General features: G+C 36.3%; 1 protein-coding gene across 4 annotated transcripts in view; it reads left to right on the top strand.

The window, feature by feature from the left end:
* NKAIN2 (sodium/potassium transporting ATPase interacting 2) overlaps positions 1 to 16,233 on the top strand; it is a 783,533-nt gene that overhangs the window by 431,059 nt on the left and 336,241 nt on the right. For all 4 annotated transcript variants that reach the window (XR_011471813.1, XR_011471812.1, XR_011471814.1 and 1 more), the window contains exon 3: positions 6,174 to 6,254. Coding sequence is in view for 1 of the 4 variants with exons in the window: in XM_070417620.1 (XP_070273721.1) it covers positions 6,174 to 6,254 (81 nt within the window). In the remaining 3 variants the exon portion in view is untranslated. The remainder of the gene's footprint in view (positions 1 to 6,173; positions 6,255 to 16,233) is intronic.

Raw genomic sequence — 16,233 nt, forward strand, 5'->3', positions numbered from 1 at the left:
AATGAACTAGGAGTTATGAAATTTTTACAATGTCAAAGTAAATATAAAAGTACAAGGCAGCTTGAGTATATCATGGCAGCATTGGAAAAAATGGGAAAGTAGAAATAGGCCTTACTCTATGACCGGCAACACAATTTATGATTAGATTCTGGCTAATTACCTTATCACATCATCCCTCATCAAAGTAGGAGTTGTCATAGTGTATTTTTATAGATATTTCTCCAAAAGTACATTTTCATTTTTATTTATTTTTTATGTTTTCTAATTAATTCCAGAGAAAGGGAGAGAGAGATAGAAACGTCAATGATGAGAAAGAATCATTGATATGCTGCCTCCTGAACCCCGCTACCAGGGATTGAGGCCACAATCCAGGTATGTGCCCTGAGCAGGAACCAAACCATGACCTCCTAGTTCCTAGGTAGATGCTCAACCACTGAGCCACACTGGCTGGGCAAGGGACACATTTTTACATCATGAAGAACATGTAACAGGATTTATGAAATAGAAGAAAGAATTTAAATCATAAGGCAGACTGTCATAAAATGATCAAGAATTTGGAAATGAGATGTTTAATTTGGGCCACTATTGCTCTTTTTTTCTGATAACAATGGATGAGAAACATGAGAATGCCTAAGCAGATTAAATGATACTGCTGTTGCAGTTGAGAAAATTGAGCTATAATATAATTAGCTTTCAGCAAAAGATTAATATATTCTAATCATTTTAACCGGGGATATTTGTTTTATGGGTATACATTTGTATCTATTAAAACAACTTCATTGTTAATATTAAAACACCTATTGTTAATCATTTTAAACTGTTGCTTAAAGAAGTTGTTGTAAGACATGGTTTGCTAATCCAATGCTTCTTTGGAATGCTTCTATCACAGTTCATTAGAACTGATTACATTATTTTTTATATGAGAGATATATCAGTGATATTGCTCCCTAGTTAAAAAATCATACCTGAACACATTTCAATACATTGCATTGATTGGATATTAATGATCAATATAAATCATTTTAGTTAAGAGTTATACCCTGTAATGTTCTTCTGCAGCATCTGTTATAGTCACTTGCTTCCTGCTGGTGATTAATAACTATAAACTGATTCACTGGCCCAACTCTTTTTCTAATTAAGCACTTATGGAAGCCTGTGGCCAGTGTTTCATTTTCTAATAATTATGGTAATATGATTGAATAATAGGTTTCTAAATTGTGGTGGTTTTTAAGTATAATTCACTAATATGATTCAGATCACTTATATTTTTTTCCCTGAAATTGTTTTTAGGATCATTGTGAATAGTGGAAAAGATAGGAAAATTCACTTGTCTTAAATGTTAGCCTCCTTTTTACCAGAATTTTTCTAGAAGAAATTATTTTGGTAATAAAATGCCATTAAGATTGGAGTTTTCCCCCACGTTAATTTATGAATCGAATGTAATTCAAATAAAAATGAAAAATTGTGTCTGTATATGTGTATATGAAAACCTGAAAAACGGATGTTAAGTTCATGTGCTTTGTCTATGTTAATTATCCTTTATAACTTAAAAATACATAGACTTCCATTTTAGGAAGCTTAATTGTAAGAGAAAGAAGTAGAAACACTGGCAATGCTATTAAGGTGTGATTCATTATTTTCCAGGCAGATGTTTATCAGTCTTTTGTCTGAGGCACTACCATCCTAGTTATTATGGAACCATAACGTGCAATATCACTGTGGCTCTGGATCTGGCCAGTATTTTGGCCTATCATGATTGACAGCCTTATCTAATTTTTATCTTGCACAGCTAATTAGATTTCATCATTATAGCCCCAGATACAATATGGAACCCATGATGATTCAATTACTGTTTTTTCAGTTGATAATGTTGACTATCGAGCTGGAGACTCAAGTCAAATCCATCTCTCAAATGGTCCACTTAGACCTGCAGAAATCAACCCTTAAAGATTAGGTTTCATCATGCAATGGGATTTGTCCATCATTACAGATAATCTCATAATTGTTACCTTAAACATAAAATATAAGATATTTTTTTGCCAAAAAAGATGAGGATAAAGAAAAATTGTAGCAGAAAGTATAAGTTAGGTTCTGTCTGGCAAGCTTGAGACTTTGTCATCCTGTTAGGCCATCTCCTGGGCAGTACATCATTTTCAATTACATTCAAACTGAGAAATTGTCAATTATATCACATCAACTAGCTGTAGCAACTGGGAAGAAGTTAGTACACATTTTTACAACCTTAAATAATTATGATGAGTAATATTTTGAACAGTGTGAACCATAGGATTTATTGACAAAAATCATTCATTGGCTAAAATATAAGGGAACACAAAATCTTCAGTATTAAAGAATTACTATGTAAAATCCAGTTAGAGGAGATTTGACTTAGGTAAATGCCAGTTGTTAAAATGAGAAAAGCAAGAACAAAAGAGAATTTTTTTTCAAAAAAAAGAGAGGAGAATGAAGGAAGACTGTATAAGAAGTTAGATGAGAGAAAGCTAATGAGTTAAGTTAAATGAGATACAGTGAAATTAGATAAAGGCCTGCCTTTGGATGGTGATGCAAATGAAAGGTCACCCTCTGTGTAGCAATGTGAGTTTCTCTGTTTATTAAAGTGCCACATCACTAAAGGTGACAATTCTCTAATAGACCTTTAATGAAAAAGAGTGCAGGTGAACTAACTTGTTTATAATAAAGTCAATAAAATGAAAATACCCTTTTGGATGAGTCTGATCAGAAAGGAATAAAAAAGGAGAACAAAAGTGCTAGCTGGATAGTTCACTTGGTTAGAGTGTCGTTCTGATATGCCAAGGTTTTGGGTTTGATTCCTCATCAGGGCACATACAACAAGGAGCCAATGAATACATAAATAAGTGGAACAACAATCAATATTTCTCTTTCTCTCTCTCTAAAAATCAATAATTTTAAATAGTGTGATTTGAAAAAAAAGAACACAAGCATTACTAATTAAGACTATAAAAGAGCAACTCGTGAAATACAATATAGAAAAATGCTTTATAATTTTATAGCATTGAAAGTCAGAAATAACAAAATTACCACTTAATGAAATCAAATGAAGAAAGGTTTTCTTTGCCGTAACCGGTTTGGCTCAATGGATAGAGTGTCAGCCTGCGGACTCAAGAGTCCCAGGTTCGATTCTGGTCCGAGGCATGTACCTTGGTTGCCGGCACATCCCCAGTGGGGGGTGTGCAGGAGGCAGCTAATCGATGTTTCTCTCTCATTGATGTTTCTAACTCTCTATCGCTCTCCCTTCCTCTCTGTAAAAAATCAAGGTTTGCTTTATAATAATACCATCTGTCGCTTTTGGCATTAAGGTGTAAAAAAGGAAACTTATTCTAGGGAGGAATATGTTGCATTAGGGAAACAAAGAAAACAAGACTAGACTGCAAGTTCAATTAGTGGAAGAAAGTTCTATATAAGTTTATGTAGAAAGCATTTCTGTTTTACATCCTAAGTAGATAAAAGTTTGAAGATAGTGCTTATTTAGCTGTCCATTATTAGTAAGGGAAGGAGCGGGTGTCACCATGAGCAAAGGACATGATAAAACACTCTGTTCACTCTTTTGTTTTTTCTTAGCCACTTAAACCAAGGCACAGGAACCTCCAGGCACTTTTTATTTTTTCTCACCCTGTTACCCTTAAAATAGGACCCAACATTTCAACATATTTCTAAAACTAAAATCTAGATCTTCAAAGCGGTTGAATAAGTTTACATTTTTGTTTTGTTTTTTAAAAATGAGAGATGAATTTACACTTCCCAATACTAAGCAAACATAGATGTGCCCTTAGCTGTGTGCTAGAACTGAGATCTTTGTTGCAGACAGCTCAGCTTCTTTACCTTATTTCTAGCCCTGAGCCCTCAAGTCAGTCTCTCCAACTCTTTTTTTTTGTCTTAGACCATTTAGTTTTGCCCTTACTTTAGTCTCACTAACATTGTACCTATCCAGCAGTTAGATGAACCCATCACCTGGAAAATAGCTGAGTCATTATTATGTGTCACATCAACTCATCATATAGGGATCTCAGTCCTCACATTACATGAGTGATCATAGTACACCCATAGAAACCAGGTCTAGGAGGGGAGAAGAGGTTCTGCATCTGAAAATATCAAGATTTTTCCATATTGCTCCTCATTCATCAATTTACAAAATGTTTTCTTAGTGCTTATTTTGTGCAAAACACTAAGTTAAATTAGAGACATAAACATAAATTTTTTAATGGACCCTTTTCTCAAGGAGCTTATGCAAATTGATATAAGACATTCGGGATGAAATTAGGACAAGCAAGGTCTTACTAGAACACTAAGCAGGATTAAGCCAATTCTAATTAGATATAATTTAGGAGGTAATATTTAAATTGACCTTTAAAGAAAAATAAAATATTGGTAGATGGTAAGAGGAGTACCTAAGGGATAAAAAAAATTATTAAAGGATAAAGGAATAACATTTAAAAAAGCACAGAGGTGGCAAAAAACTGCCCATATACATGGAACTGTAAGTAATTCAATATCTTTGAAATCCATGATGAAAGATTAAATGAAGCCGAAACCGGTTTGGTTCAGTGGATAGAGCGTCGGCCTGCGGACTGAGGGGTCCCGGGTTCGATTCCGGTCAAGGGCATGTACCTGGGTTGCGGGCACATCCCCAGTGGGAGATGTGCAGGAGGCAGCTGATCGATGTTTCTCACTCATCGATGTTTCTAACTCTCTATCTCTCTCCCTTCCTCTCTGTAAAAAATCAATAAAATATATTTAAAAAAAAAAAAAAGAAAAGAAAGATTAAATGAAATGCGTCTGAAAAATTTAACATGGTACAAGATTATGGAGGTTCTTGAATGATAAAATAGTTGTTTTAGAACTCATTGTATAAATAATGGGAGCCATTGGTGTTTACTTATCAGAGAAATGAAATCCTCTCATCCCACTTTTTAAAATTCCCATCCACTGTTTTCTTTGTTTACAGCACCCTTCCACCAGAGTCCTTCAACCCTCGACGATTTTTGGTTAAGTTTATATGTTTGTTTGATTCACTTCTTATGGAAGGTGTTTCACCTCTTCTGTTAAGCTTTGTAGGACTAGTTTTTCTCAGAATAAGTTTACACTTCTTCCATCTTCCTTGCTTGTACTCAGATTATTTTGATGATTTTCGTATAATAAGCATCTTTTTTTTCCTTTAAATCTACCCTTACCACTTGACTTGCTTTCAGGGGGAATTTATCATTGGTCTTTGATTCCTCAATATCTTTCCAGCATGTTATTTTCCAGATACTTAAACAATTGTAGTTGACTGACTGATCAGCACTATGTCTTGGTAAGAAAACTTCATCCTCAGGGAAGAAGACAAAATAAATAGAAAACAGAATAAAATTAAAGATAATAGCACTGTAACAGGAGATTGTGAGAGGATAAAATAAGAAGATAAAGAAGGAAATGAAAAGAAGACCACAGAAAGAGAAAGCTGATTAGATGGGACAGAAGTAGAAGGACTATTTGTGGATGAACCCAAATAATTTGGAGAAAATTTGTATTATAATGGTTTGATTTTTTGCCAAAGAAAAATATGAGTCCCCCTTTTTTAAAATATATATTTTATTGATTTTTTTTTTTTTACAGAGAGAAAGGGAGAGGGATAGAGAGTTAGAAGCATCGATGAGAGAGAAACATCGATCAGCTGCCTCCTGCACACCCCCCACTGGGGATGTGCCCGCAACCAAGGTACATGCCTTTGACCGGAATTAAACCTGGGACCTTTCAGTCCGCAGGCCGACGCTCTATCCACTGAGCCAAACCGGTCTGGGCTTTGAGTTCCTTTTGATGGTTTGTATTTAATACTTCTTTGGAGCACCCAGTTCTTTAGATATTTAGAAGTCATAATCATTGCCCCTTAAAACAGAATGTGGGCTAGTGTTTCTTTTGTCTTAAATCTTAAAAAGTATCCTTAAGCAAGTTTCAGCTATAATACTAGAGTCCATAACAGTGAGAAACATACCAACAGAGATAAATGTGCATCCCATCCTGTTCCCTAGAAAGAAGCAATATCTAATATTTCCCACTAATCTTAAGATTTGCGTTCAGACGTTCAAGTTCTATTTAAATCTTACTCAGCCGATTCAAAATTAATTATATGTTGTTTCTCTCTCTCTTTCCCACAGTATGCTGTCTGGCTAGTCCTCTGGGTTACGTGGAATGTGTTTGTTATCTGCTTCTACCTGGAGGCCGGGGACCTCTCAAAGGTAATTTGCCATCTGATTTGCCTGCGTCATCAATAATGTGTTACTAAGTCTCTTCCTAAGTAAGGCAGAGTCTCGCCCTGCTCTTGTCACTTAACTGTGCCTCGAATGAAGGTCAACTGAAAGGTGTCCTCATCTATATCTCTGCATTTCTACCATCGAAGATATGCTTTAGTGTGTCACAAAATGTATTTTTATTTTTAAGCAAAACTAATGTGAAATATTGATTATTATACTGACCAATGCTGTCGACTTTTAAAATGTTGACTGATGAGGGATTTCTGAAGCAGAATAGGAATTTTTTTTTTAGAGATAAAATCTTGAAGATTAATTCCCTTAGTTTGCTTATTGCTCTGGTATAGATTTTCCTGATTGGGCCCAAATAGCAATGAAATAATTCGAACAATGAATGGGTTTTAATTGAGTACAGTTGTTACCAGAGGCATATAATTTATTATTTAGATTAAAAAATGAACACTTTATTCTAAAATAGTCTATGAAAGACTTACAATACTTGCTTTTTCATTACGTTTCTTTATTTTGCGCTGTTCTTAGGTATGTGTATACTTGTTTTTGAGCGTGTAGGTTGACTTTATATTTCTAACACAAATGCCTTTACTATTAAAATGATGTAGTTTTTAAATCTCGAAAACCAGCACCCTTCTTCTTTTGGAATGCAGTTAACACCAGGTAAGTCAAATGAGATAATCCATTCAAGGAGGTAGCGTATCTGACTGGAGATGCTTGAGTGGTTGCAAACCTGTATTTCTTAATATTAACTTTAAAAGACAGATGGTAAAATGTTCTTCTACCTATCCCTGTTTAGAACAGAAAGACCCTGCAGAGACGTCGACATTTTAAAACCCCAGAGATGATAACCTGCTTTAAAAGGCAAAATAACTGAGCTATAAAGTCACCAGGAATTACCTTTGCAGGGCTATATATTTTGGGGGGTTGAGTGATGGGGTTAGTAGTAATACACATTTATAATCTGTCATACAGGAGTTTTTCAGAGTGCTCTGAGCGTTTGCAAGGATGCTTATCTGACTCGATAGAGGCATTTCTATGATTCTAGTTGTGCATGGCCCTCCACACCCTGGCAGCAGGCAGTCCTTCCCGAAGATGCTGTGACTAATGAAAAGGGCTTGTTCAGGTAGCTCTTGGATGGACGTAGACAGGGCTGCTGCTGTGTCCCTGTCAGAAAAGCAGTAAGCACTTCGCAAGGATTTGAATTCCTTACCCAATTCATACATCCCCGCTGCTCTATAATCCACTTTATTCAAAGACAGTCCACACTAGAATGACCCTTAATGATATTTTTAATTTTAAATAATCACCTTAAGAATTGGAAGGCATTTATTCAGGCATATTAGCTGTGTAAAATAACCTAGCAGGCCAGTTTGTTTAATATAAAAGGAGAGAGGGAGAGAAAGAGAGAGATTTGAGCCAAGCAAGCTGCACAAATATTCTCTGTGTTCACTGCTCCATGTGATAACTGCAGGCACAAAATAAAGCGTGTGATCTTCATGGCTATGGACATGGGCATTGAAACCACAGCAAGGGTACATCCTAAAACATTACAGTTCAAGACAGTTGCAACCCAAATGACTAAGAATTCCTCTAATGCACACAGGCAGGTAATGACTATCCCTTGGCAGTGCAGCAGTTAATAACATTTCTTTTCTTTTCATCTTATAAACCATGCTAGGCTCTGCAGAGCACATGAAAATTTAATATTTTTAACAAATAATCTAAAAGAGAACCATAAAGGGCAAAGTTATAATAGTTACCTGCACCAGGCTTTTCCTCCCCTTCCTCCTCAAAGGGTTTGAGAAAGGAGTATGTGTACCATTTAATTCTGTAGCTTCTGTAACTGCCTCACATCCTTCAAGGAATACAGTGACAGGAGGAAGCAATGGTGATTGAAAAATGTACAGATATATGAAAACTCAAAATGGGACTCCTGAAACTGCTGACAATGCTTAGATTACAGAATATAAACAATCTTTTCTCCACCCACCAAAAATAAAATAGTTTGACCATACAAATGGGTCTGTTTGTTTTTGGCTGAGGGAGAAATAATGGGAAATTAAATCAGGGAGGAAATTCTATGGTCTTATATATGTGAAAGAAGTGTGTTTATTTTCATAAAATAGTTTGTAAATCTTGATTCCTTCACACAGTGAATATTAGCAAGGATGTTAAAGCAATCTTTGGTTATCTACTAGAGATTAGAATGTTGTGTGGTTATTTTGCATATGTCTTTTCTATTTGTTGTTTTTTTTTCTAAACTATTTTCCTTTTTCTAATGAACAAAACTGAGATTAGAGTCATTAACCAACCCAGTGTGTACATTCAGTAATGGAATGTCTTAATTACAAAAATGTGGTACACAAGACTGACCTGTTTGATCTTCAGTTTTCTTGGTACCCATAGTTGTATTTCAAATATATTTCCTTCATTGGAAAATCTGTGCAAATCAATAATTATTCTTAAAATATCAATGGATAAATTTTAATTAGTATCCCCATAGCATTTAATTGATCTAATAGATAAATCTGTTCAAAAGAATAATAGCAACAATGTATCACATTATGCATGCTTATATGTGTATGTATATATATATGCTTACATGTGTGTATATATACATATATGTATACATACATATATACACATATACATAAACATACATACATGTATATGCATATATATACTTGTGTATGCTTATATATAAGTAAAATATTGTAAATAACAGCAATGGTACAAGGGTTTAAAGGGAGAAATTAGAATTATTTTGTTAATGTAGGAAACACACTGCACATGAAGTAGTATAGGGCTCTTTAAAAATGGACTTGGATTACTTACAAATGTTAATTGCAAACTTTAGGGAAACCACTAATTTTTTTTCTTTTAATTGAATATATTGTGGTGACATTGATTAATAAAATTATACACATTGCAGGTGTACAGTTTTATAGTACATCACCTGTATATTGCATTGTGTGTTCACCATCCAAATTCAAGTCTCTTTCCATCACCATTTATCCCCTTTGTACCCTCATCTACCTCCCCCCACCCCCTTTCCCTCTGTAATCACCATAATGTGGCCTGTGTCTATAAATTTTGTTTTGTTTATTTATTGTTTTTGCTTAATCCCTTCACCTTTTTCACACAGCCCCCAACCGCGCCCTCCCTCCACAGCTGTCATTCTGTTCTCTTCATCTATGAGTCTGTTTCTATTTTGTTTGTTTCTTTTGTTCATTAGATTCCACATATAAGTGAAATCATATGGTACTTGTCTTTCTCTGACTGGCTTATTTCGCTTAGCATAATACTCTCCAGGTCTACCAAATGCTGTTGCAAAAGGTAAGATTTCCTTTTTTTCCACTGCCGAGTAGTATTGCGATGTGTATATGTACCAGTTGTTTTTTGTGGGGTTTTTTAAATCTACTAATCTACTTATGGGCACTTGGTCAAAGCTAGTATTTCTGATGTGGACTTTGAGAGTCTCTTTTGGAAATCAGAATATTGAGCACTAAACATTTCTTTCTTTTGCCTTCCTACTAAAGCAGTGGTAATTCTCCTTGAGGAAGTAAAGGTGTCACTGACTCACTAGGGAAAGTTTGCAAAATATAAGTATGAAAAAAGAAAAGTACAGAGATTAGTATTCTGAGACAGTATGCTGCTGGAAATAAAAATAAAGCAGATACAGACATGGTCTAAGCCCGTGGTTGGCAAGCAGCAGCTCGCGAGCCACATGCAGCTCTTTGGCCCCTTGAGTGTTGGTCTTCCACAAAATACCATGTGCCGGTGCGCACGTAGTGCAATTGAAACTTCGTGGCCCATGCACAGAAGTCGGTATTTTGTGGAAGAGCCAGTATTTTGTAGAAGAGCCACAATCAAGGGGCCAAAGAGCCACATGTGGCTCGCGAGCCGCGGTTTGCCAAGCCGCAGTTTGCCGACCACTGGCCTAAGCAATTGCTAGCCTCATTTGTATCTAAAGCTCAGTTTACAGGGATCATTGTAGAACAGGAAATTTTATTCTATGCCCCAAATTTAAACACCCTGTTTTTGTAGCTTTACTGTCACAGAGCTATGTAAAAATATAAGAATATGTTTGAATTAAGAACCGCATAGCTTTAAAGTTAGAATAATTTAATTGTTAAAAAATTGAAAACTTACAATTTTTTTTAAAAAATCTTGGAATATTTGGTCCACATTAAATGATCTTGTGTGAAGTAGGTCCTTAGATGTTGCAATAGCTGCAGAACTTACTTGGGAATTATGTCCGATTCAGCATGGTCCCCAAGCCCTAGTGTGCTCTCAGTCAGTGAAAACCTTATCAAAATCACCCCCTTCGCTGTAAACCACCATCCTAACATGACCCCTGGAACTCATTTCAAAACTAAATTGGAATTGGCAGTTGCCAAATTAGCTTTGGAGGGCAAAATGTCAATTTCTATGTCTGTGGATTCACTCAGGGACAATTGATGCTTTGATGAACTATGGGAAATACAAAAATACAATCCAAGGAATATTAAATAGTGAAATGAATCCATTCCATTTTTTTTTCTGCTTCTAGCAGCTAGGCTTGTTTAGGCAGAAAGAACAAATAAGTAACTATTTTCCATGCCTTTATATGATGACAGAACAACTCTTAATTCCGTAGTGTACTTAAAATTTACGTTGAAAATACAGTTGCACTTTGGATTAGTAGCTCAGTATACCATAGGTAACCAGGGAGCAATGTTCAGTAAGTACTGGTGTTAGATGTAAAGCAGTACAAAGAAAATGAAACGATGTAAATGTCTTTCCTGACTGAGAATTATATGGAGCAATTTTGAAATATTTAAAGTGATTTACATACCCCAACATTGCACTTAAGGTGTTACTTTGCCTCCTCCTCTTTAAAGATTTATTTTTGATGTTTTATGAAGCAAAATGCGTGTTCAGCCTGATGCAACCAGCAAAGCAGCTTACAAGGTTAAAAGGAAAAAGATGACTCATTAATAAACAGCTATTTAGAGAATTATAATTAGTTTTTTTCCCCCTTCATTAGCGCATGTAGCCTGCTAGAGGAATGAGTCTAATGGCAATTGCAGGACTCCAGGGTCTCACACTCATAGGTAGAATAATATAGAAAACCGAAATAATTAAGTGGTATTTCAAAAAAATGTCATCTTTTTTCTAGTGTAAAAACGAGGCATTTTGCAGGGAAGTAGCTGCATTGGCACCATGGGGACATTGTCCCTTTCCCACTCTGACAGGAAAATCCCTAGTGACAGATCCTCCAATCTTATTTGAATCGCAAGTGAGAATGAGTTTAGTGATCTCAATTAGTCCCGAGGGGGGACTAATATCACACAATTCGGCACACTCTGCACTTGCTCCCGAAGAGATCTGTCGCTCGCCAGACACTCGGAAGGGCTGTGACCCTCCTGGGGGTACATCTGATACACTGGCTTCATCAGGCAGCCTGCACAACGGATGGACTCCAGCTTTTGCACTCCGATTTTACGAGCACTGAAATTAATCCATTAAGCCTTTTGTATACCCAGACCCCCCACTACTTACTTTTTAGCGCATTTATATAGTAAGTTAACTGTGGCATCATGGTGTGCAGCATAATGAGTTCAATTCTTCTTGTCTCTTTGCTTCCTGTTTCCTTCTACTCAATGAAAAAAACAAAAACAAAAAAACAACAACACAAAAAACAACCAAGATAGCTAAGTTTAATATTGCCAAATAGCCAAATAATTAGTGCTGCCGGATATTTTTTCTCTTTAAGGTTTTCCACAGAAAATTTAAAGCCACAAGCACAGTTTTGAAAACAAAGGCAGCAGAATAATATCTAATAGAAATAATGGGTGTGACTGTACAGTGCACAAACCATAAAGTATTAATTGGTTATAAAATAATGAGAAAAGAGTATTTCACTGCAGTCTCCTAACGTGGGAAAGGTCAGCCCTCAGTCTGTGACTAATTCCAATGTTTATTAAGAAGGCAAGTCATGCCCTAACCAGTTTGGCTCAGTGGGTGGAGCGTAGGCCTGCGGACTGAAGGGTCCCAGGTTTGATTCTGGTCAGGGGCATGTACCTTGGTTGCGGGTACATCCCCAGTAGGGGGTGTGCAGGAGGCAGCTGATGGATGTTTCTAATTTTCTATCCCTCTCCCTTTCTCTCTGTAAAAAATCAGTAAAATATATTTTTAAAAAGAAAAGAAAAAAAGAAGACAAGTTATAGCAACTTTATGGGTTTCTTTTAGAAAATGAAAAAAAAAAAAAAACCACAATGTAAATGTGATTTTTTAAGGGTTATAACATTTCCCAGGTTTAGATCACTTTCTTTGTGATAAGCATGTTATTTTCTGAATAATTCCATTCTCTTGAGTATTTCATAAGAGCAAAATCTCTCTAAGGGGCACAAGTGACATGATCTCATTTGGAAAACGTTATCGAAGAGTCAAGCTGAAATGCAAACGAGACACAAACCCTAGTATTTTCCTTGACAACTGTGGAATTACTAAATCTGAAGACACATGAAGATTGAAAAAGGAGGGGAATAAATAATTGCATATTCAGAGAAAAGGAGAAACCAGTATGGTTTGGATGATAAATTTGTTGGCACAACAAAAAAGCTCTTGTAACAAATTAAAGTATTATTGATGGAAAAAAAATATGGCTTCATAATTACATATTCTCACAGGATACTTTGTAATCTAAATCATTACTTGACCATGTTTGGGGCCAAAGTTCAAGTTCTGTTTCCCCCAGAATGTGTTAAAGGCAAAATCAACATGAAAAGACGGTACTGGGAGTAGCACATACTGGCGTGCTGTCTGTGACATCTATCACCCCTCCGATCTCCAGGGTCTGTTCGATCTGTTTATTTTCCCTGAAGCTGTCCACTGGCTTGAGAAGGTGCCTTTCCCAGAGAGAGCAGAGCCAGTCTTTCAAACGCGATAGAATTGCTGTCCTCGGGATTTTTAATGATTTTTGTTTGTTTGCTTATCTTAATTGATAAACTGCCTTATAAGAGAGAAACTCAAGTTTACTTCAAGCTGAAATGTTCTCTTTAGGAGTTCATACTTACATATCTGGGTAAATGAAAAAAAAATGTTAACATGAATTTTCAAAAATCACCATGTGTGATGACTTTACGTTGATTTTTTTGTGTTTTTTCATAGTATAACCTTTGTTTATGTGTCAAAATTATATATATCTCAATCGCTGGCAAATACCATCATCATTATTCTAATTACTGGTCAGTTTTTTCTCTATGTCTTATTAATATAATGTACCAAAAAAACTAAAGAATAGATCATTGTTTCAAATATTTGAGCATTATAGGTTAATTTTCAAGTTGCAATTAAATAAAATAATGTAAAACAACTCCTAATTGTCCTCAGCTTTCTGAAAAATGCATGGAGTTTGGCCATTATTTTTAGCCAGGTGAGATTTTGAATAGGGTAAGAATAATATGATCTATTTATAAAATTCTACTTATAAAATATTGCCATGACTGTTGTGAAAATATTCTATAGGGGAGGCAAGAGTAGTAAGAGGAAACATAGTTTGCATATTTTCACGTCCAAGTTATAGATGCTTTTGGCTTAGATGGAGGAGACAGCAGGGGAGACAGTAAAAGTTATGCCATTCAAGATCATATCTAGTTAAATTCTCAATATCCAGTGAGGTTAGGGCAACAGGATGCAGGGTGTAGGAATAGAATGATCAGAGTTGACTTACAGGCTTGTAGCCCTAAGCCGTTAGGAGAATTAGGTGTTTTCATTTATTGAGCTGCAGGCAGACAGGACAGATTTCGGAAAGGAGGAAGCATATGTGTGCAGAACCAGTTGCTCTGTTTGACCTCATTATGTCTGAGCTGCCCATTAGACATCCCAGGCAGTGTTGTCAAGGAAACAAAAGTACACATGAGTCCTGCATTTAAAAGAGGTTTTGAATGGGAAACGTACATTTAAGTCATCAGTATATAAATGGAAGTGAAAGGCACACAAAAAATAAGATCTCTTAGGGCAGACACATAGAGAAAGGAGATGGTTAAGGACAGTGCTTTGGGCATCTAAGACTTCATTAGGAAGAGGAGGACCCAGTGAAGGAAACGAGGCAGAGTGGGCTGGAAAGTAGGAAGGAAGGAAGGAAGGAGATGAGTGTCCCACCACTCAGGTTAGAACAAAACAAATAAGATGGAGGGATGATAAATTGTGACAAGAATGAGGATTGAAAACAATACCAAATATGGCAAAGTGGACGTTATTGCTGACTTTAAAAAGAAAGGAATTTCAATAGAGAAATAATGAAGTTTTATTAAATGAGCTGAGATGAGAAAATTGAGAGTGAATAAAGTCAGCTTCTTCAAGGACTGTTGCTGTAAGAAGCAGAGAAATAGGAGAGCCTTAAGGCAGTCTAGGGAGATTTGTGCACTTTTATAAGTTTTGTTAAATGCAGATACTGGAGCACATGTTTATGCTGATAAGGAAATCTAGTGAGAGGAAGAAACTGATGGAGCAGTGGCCAAGTTCTTGAATAGCTGAGAGGAGATTGGATTCAGGGCTAAACAGCGATGCGGCATCGATACAAGAGGAAAATGGAGAGCTCGTGAGTGTAGATGCAGGTCAATTGGTGGATTTGGTAGTGAGACAATAAAGGCATTCTCCTGTAATTGCTTCACTGTGCTTCAGTAAAATCTGGGGCAAAAATCATCAATTTGAATGATAAAGGGGCAAGGGGTCAGGGTTTTGAGAAACGGGAAATTCTTTTTGTTTGTTTGTTTGTTTGTTTTTTTGTTTTTGTTTTTTTTTTATTGCTTAAAGCATTACAAAGGGTATTACATATGTGTCCTTTTTATTCCCCGCCCGGAAATTCTTTATGAATGGAGTGAACCATGAGCTTAGACTTAACATTGATTTTTCTAAATAATAATGATGCACAGGTGCTGAGCCATCAACATGGTTGCCAAGTGTTACTTATGAACTATGGGACTCATGGATACTGTGAGCCAACACAACCATTTGCCTGTAACTGTTATAGGATTAGCATCATGCTCTTCTGAACCGATTGAACAAATTAGATTCAGAGAACTGACTAGTGAATAAGCTTTAGTATCAATTTTCTGGATTAGTTGCTGGCCACTGGGCACTGACTGGACTCATGCTGGGCTGTCCTGATAAGTCTCCTGCCATTCAGTCTCTGGAACTTGGAATAGGATCCTGGGATATTAGTGCTCTGCACTGAATCTCAAGAGAGAGGACTCGTTCAGGTTCTGTGTTCATCTGGCTTCTCTCTAAATTGAGGCAGTGACAGGGCTTCTCTCTACATTTAGTCAATGACAGGTACTGTTCAGATTGGTAGAAAATTGGCAAAAAGAAATAAGAAGCCGGATATTTATTTTCCTCTCCCTGTATGCCAGAGATCCCACCATGACTACATCTCCTCTGTGTTCTGCTGGCCGTACCTGCTGTGGTCCCGATTCTAACAGTGGCCTCCAGGCCTGGGCTCCAACGGCTCTGGTTCCATTCCCTGTCTCCAGCCTAGGATTGAAGGTAGCTCTCAGCTGCTGCTATTCTCATTTTTTTCTCAATATTCTCAGGTCACCTCCTCAGTTCTTTCATCATGTATGCAATCAATTCCCTGCCTTATTAATTCAGGTTCCACTTCCTAAAGTGCTTTCTATGTTTCTGATTGGGCCCTAACTGATGTAGGTTTTATGTATGGTAAAGATAATGGCACAACAGTTCTATCTAGGAAAAAAGCAAGATAAGCAGGCTTGGAGAAAGTCTAGGAGTATAGAAATAATTCTGATTGCAGAATAGGTAACTACACTTGATTTTCTTTTTATAATGAGAAAATACCTCTAACAGAAGAGAATATGTCCTATATCTTCTTGAAAATTTCAACAAGACATCCAATGTTAGAGCCACAATGTCAGTTGCACATAAGGAAAGACATTATGAAAGCAACTTG

The sequence above is a fragment of the Myotis yumanensis genome, unplaced genomic scaffold (assembly GCF_028538775.1).
Source record: "Myotis yumanensis isolate MYYU_CA2020_CCGP unplaced genomic scaffold, mMyoYum1.0.hap1 SCAF_6, whole genome shotgun sequence".
NCBI lineage: Eukaryota > Metazoa > Chordata > Mammalia > Chiroptera > Vespertilionidae > Myotis > Myotis yumanensis.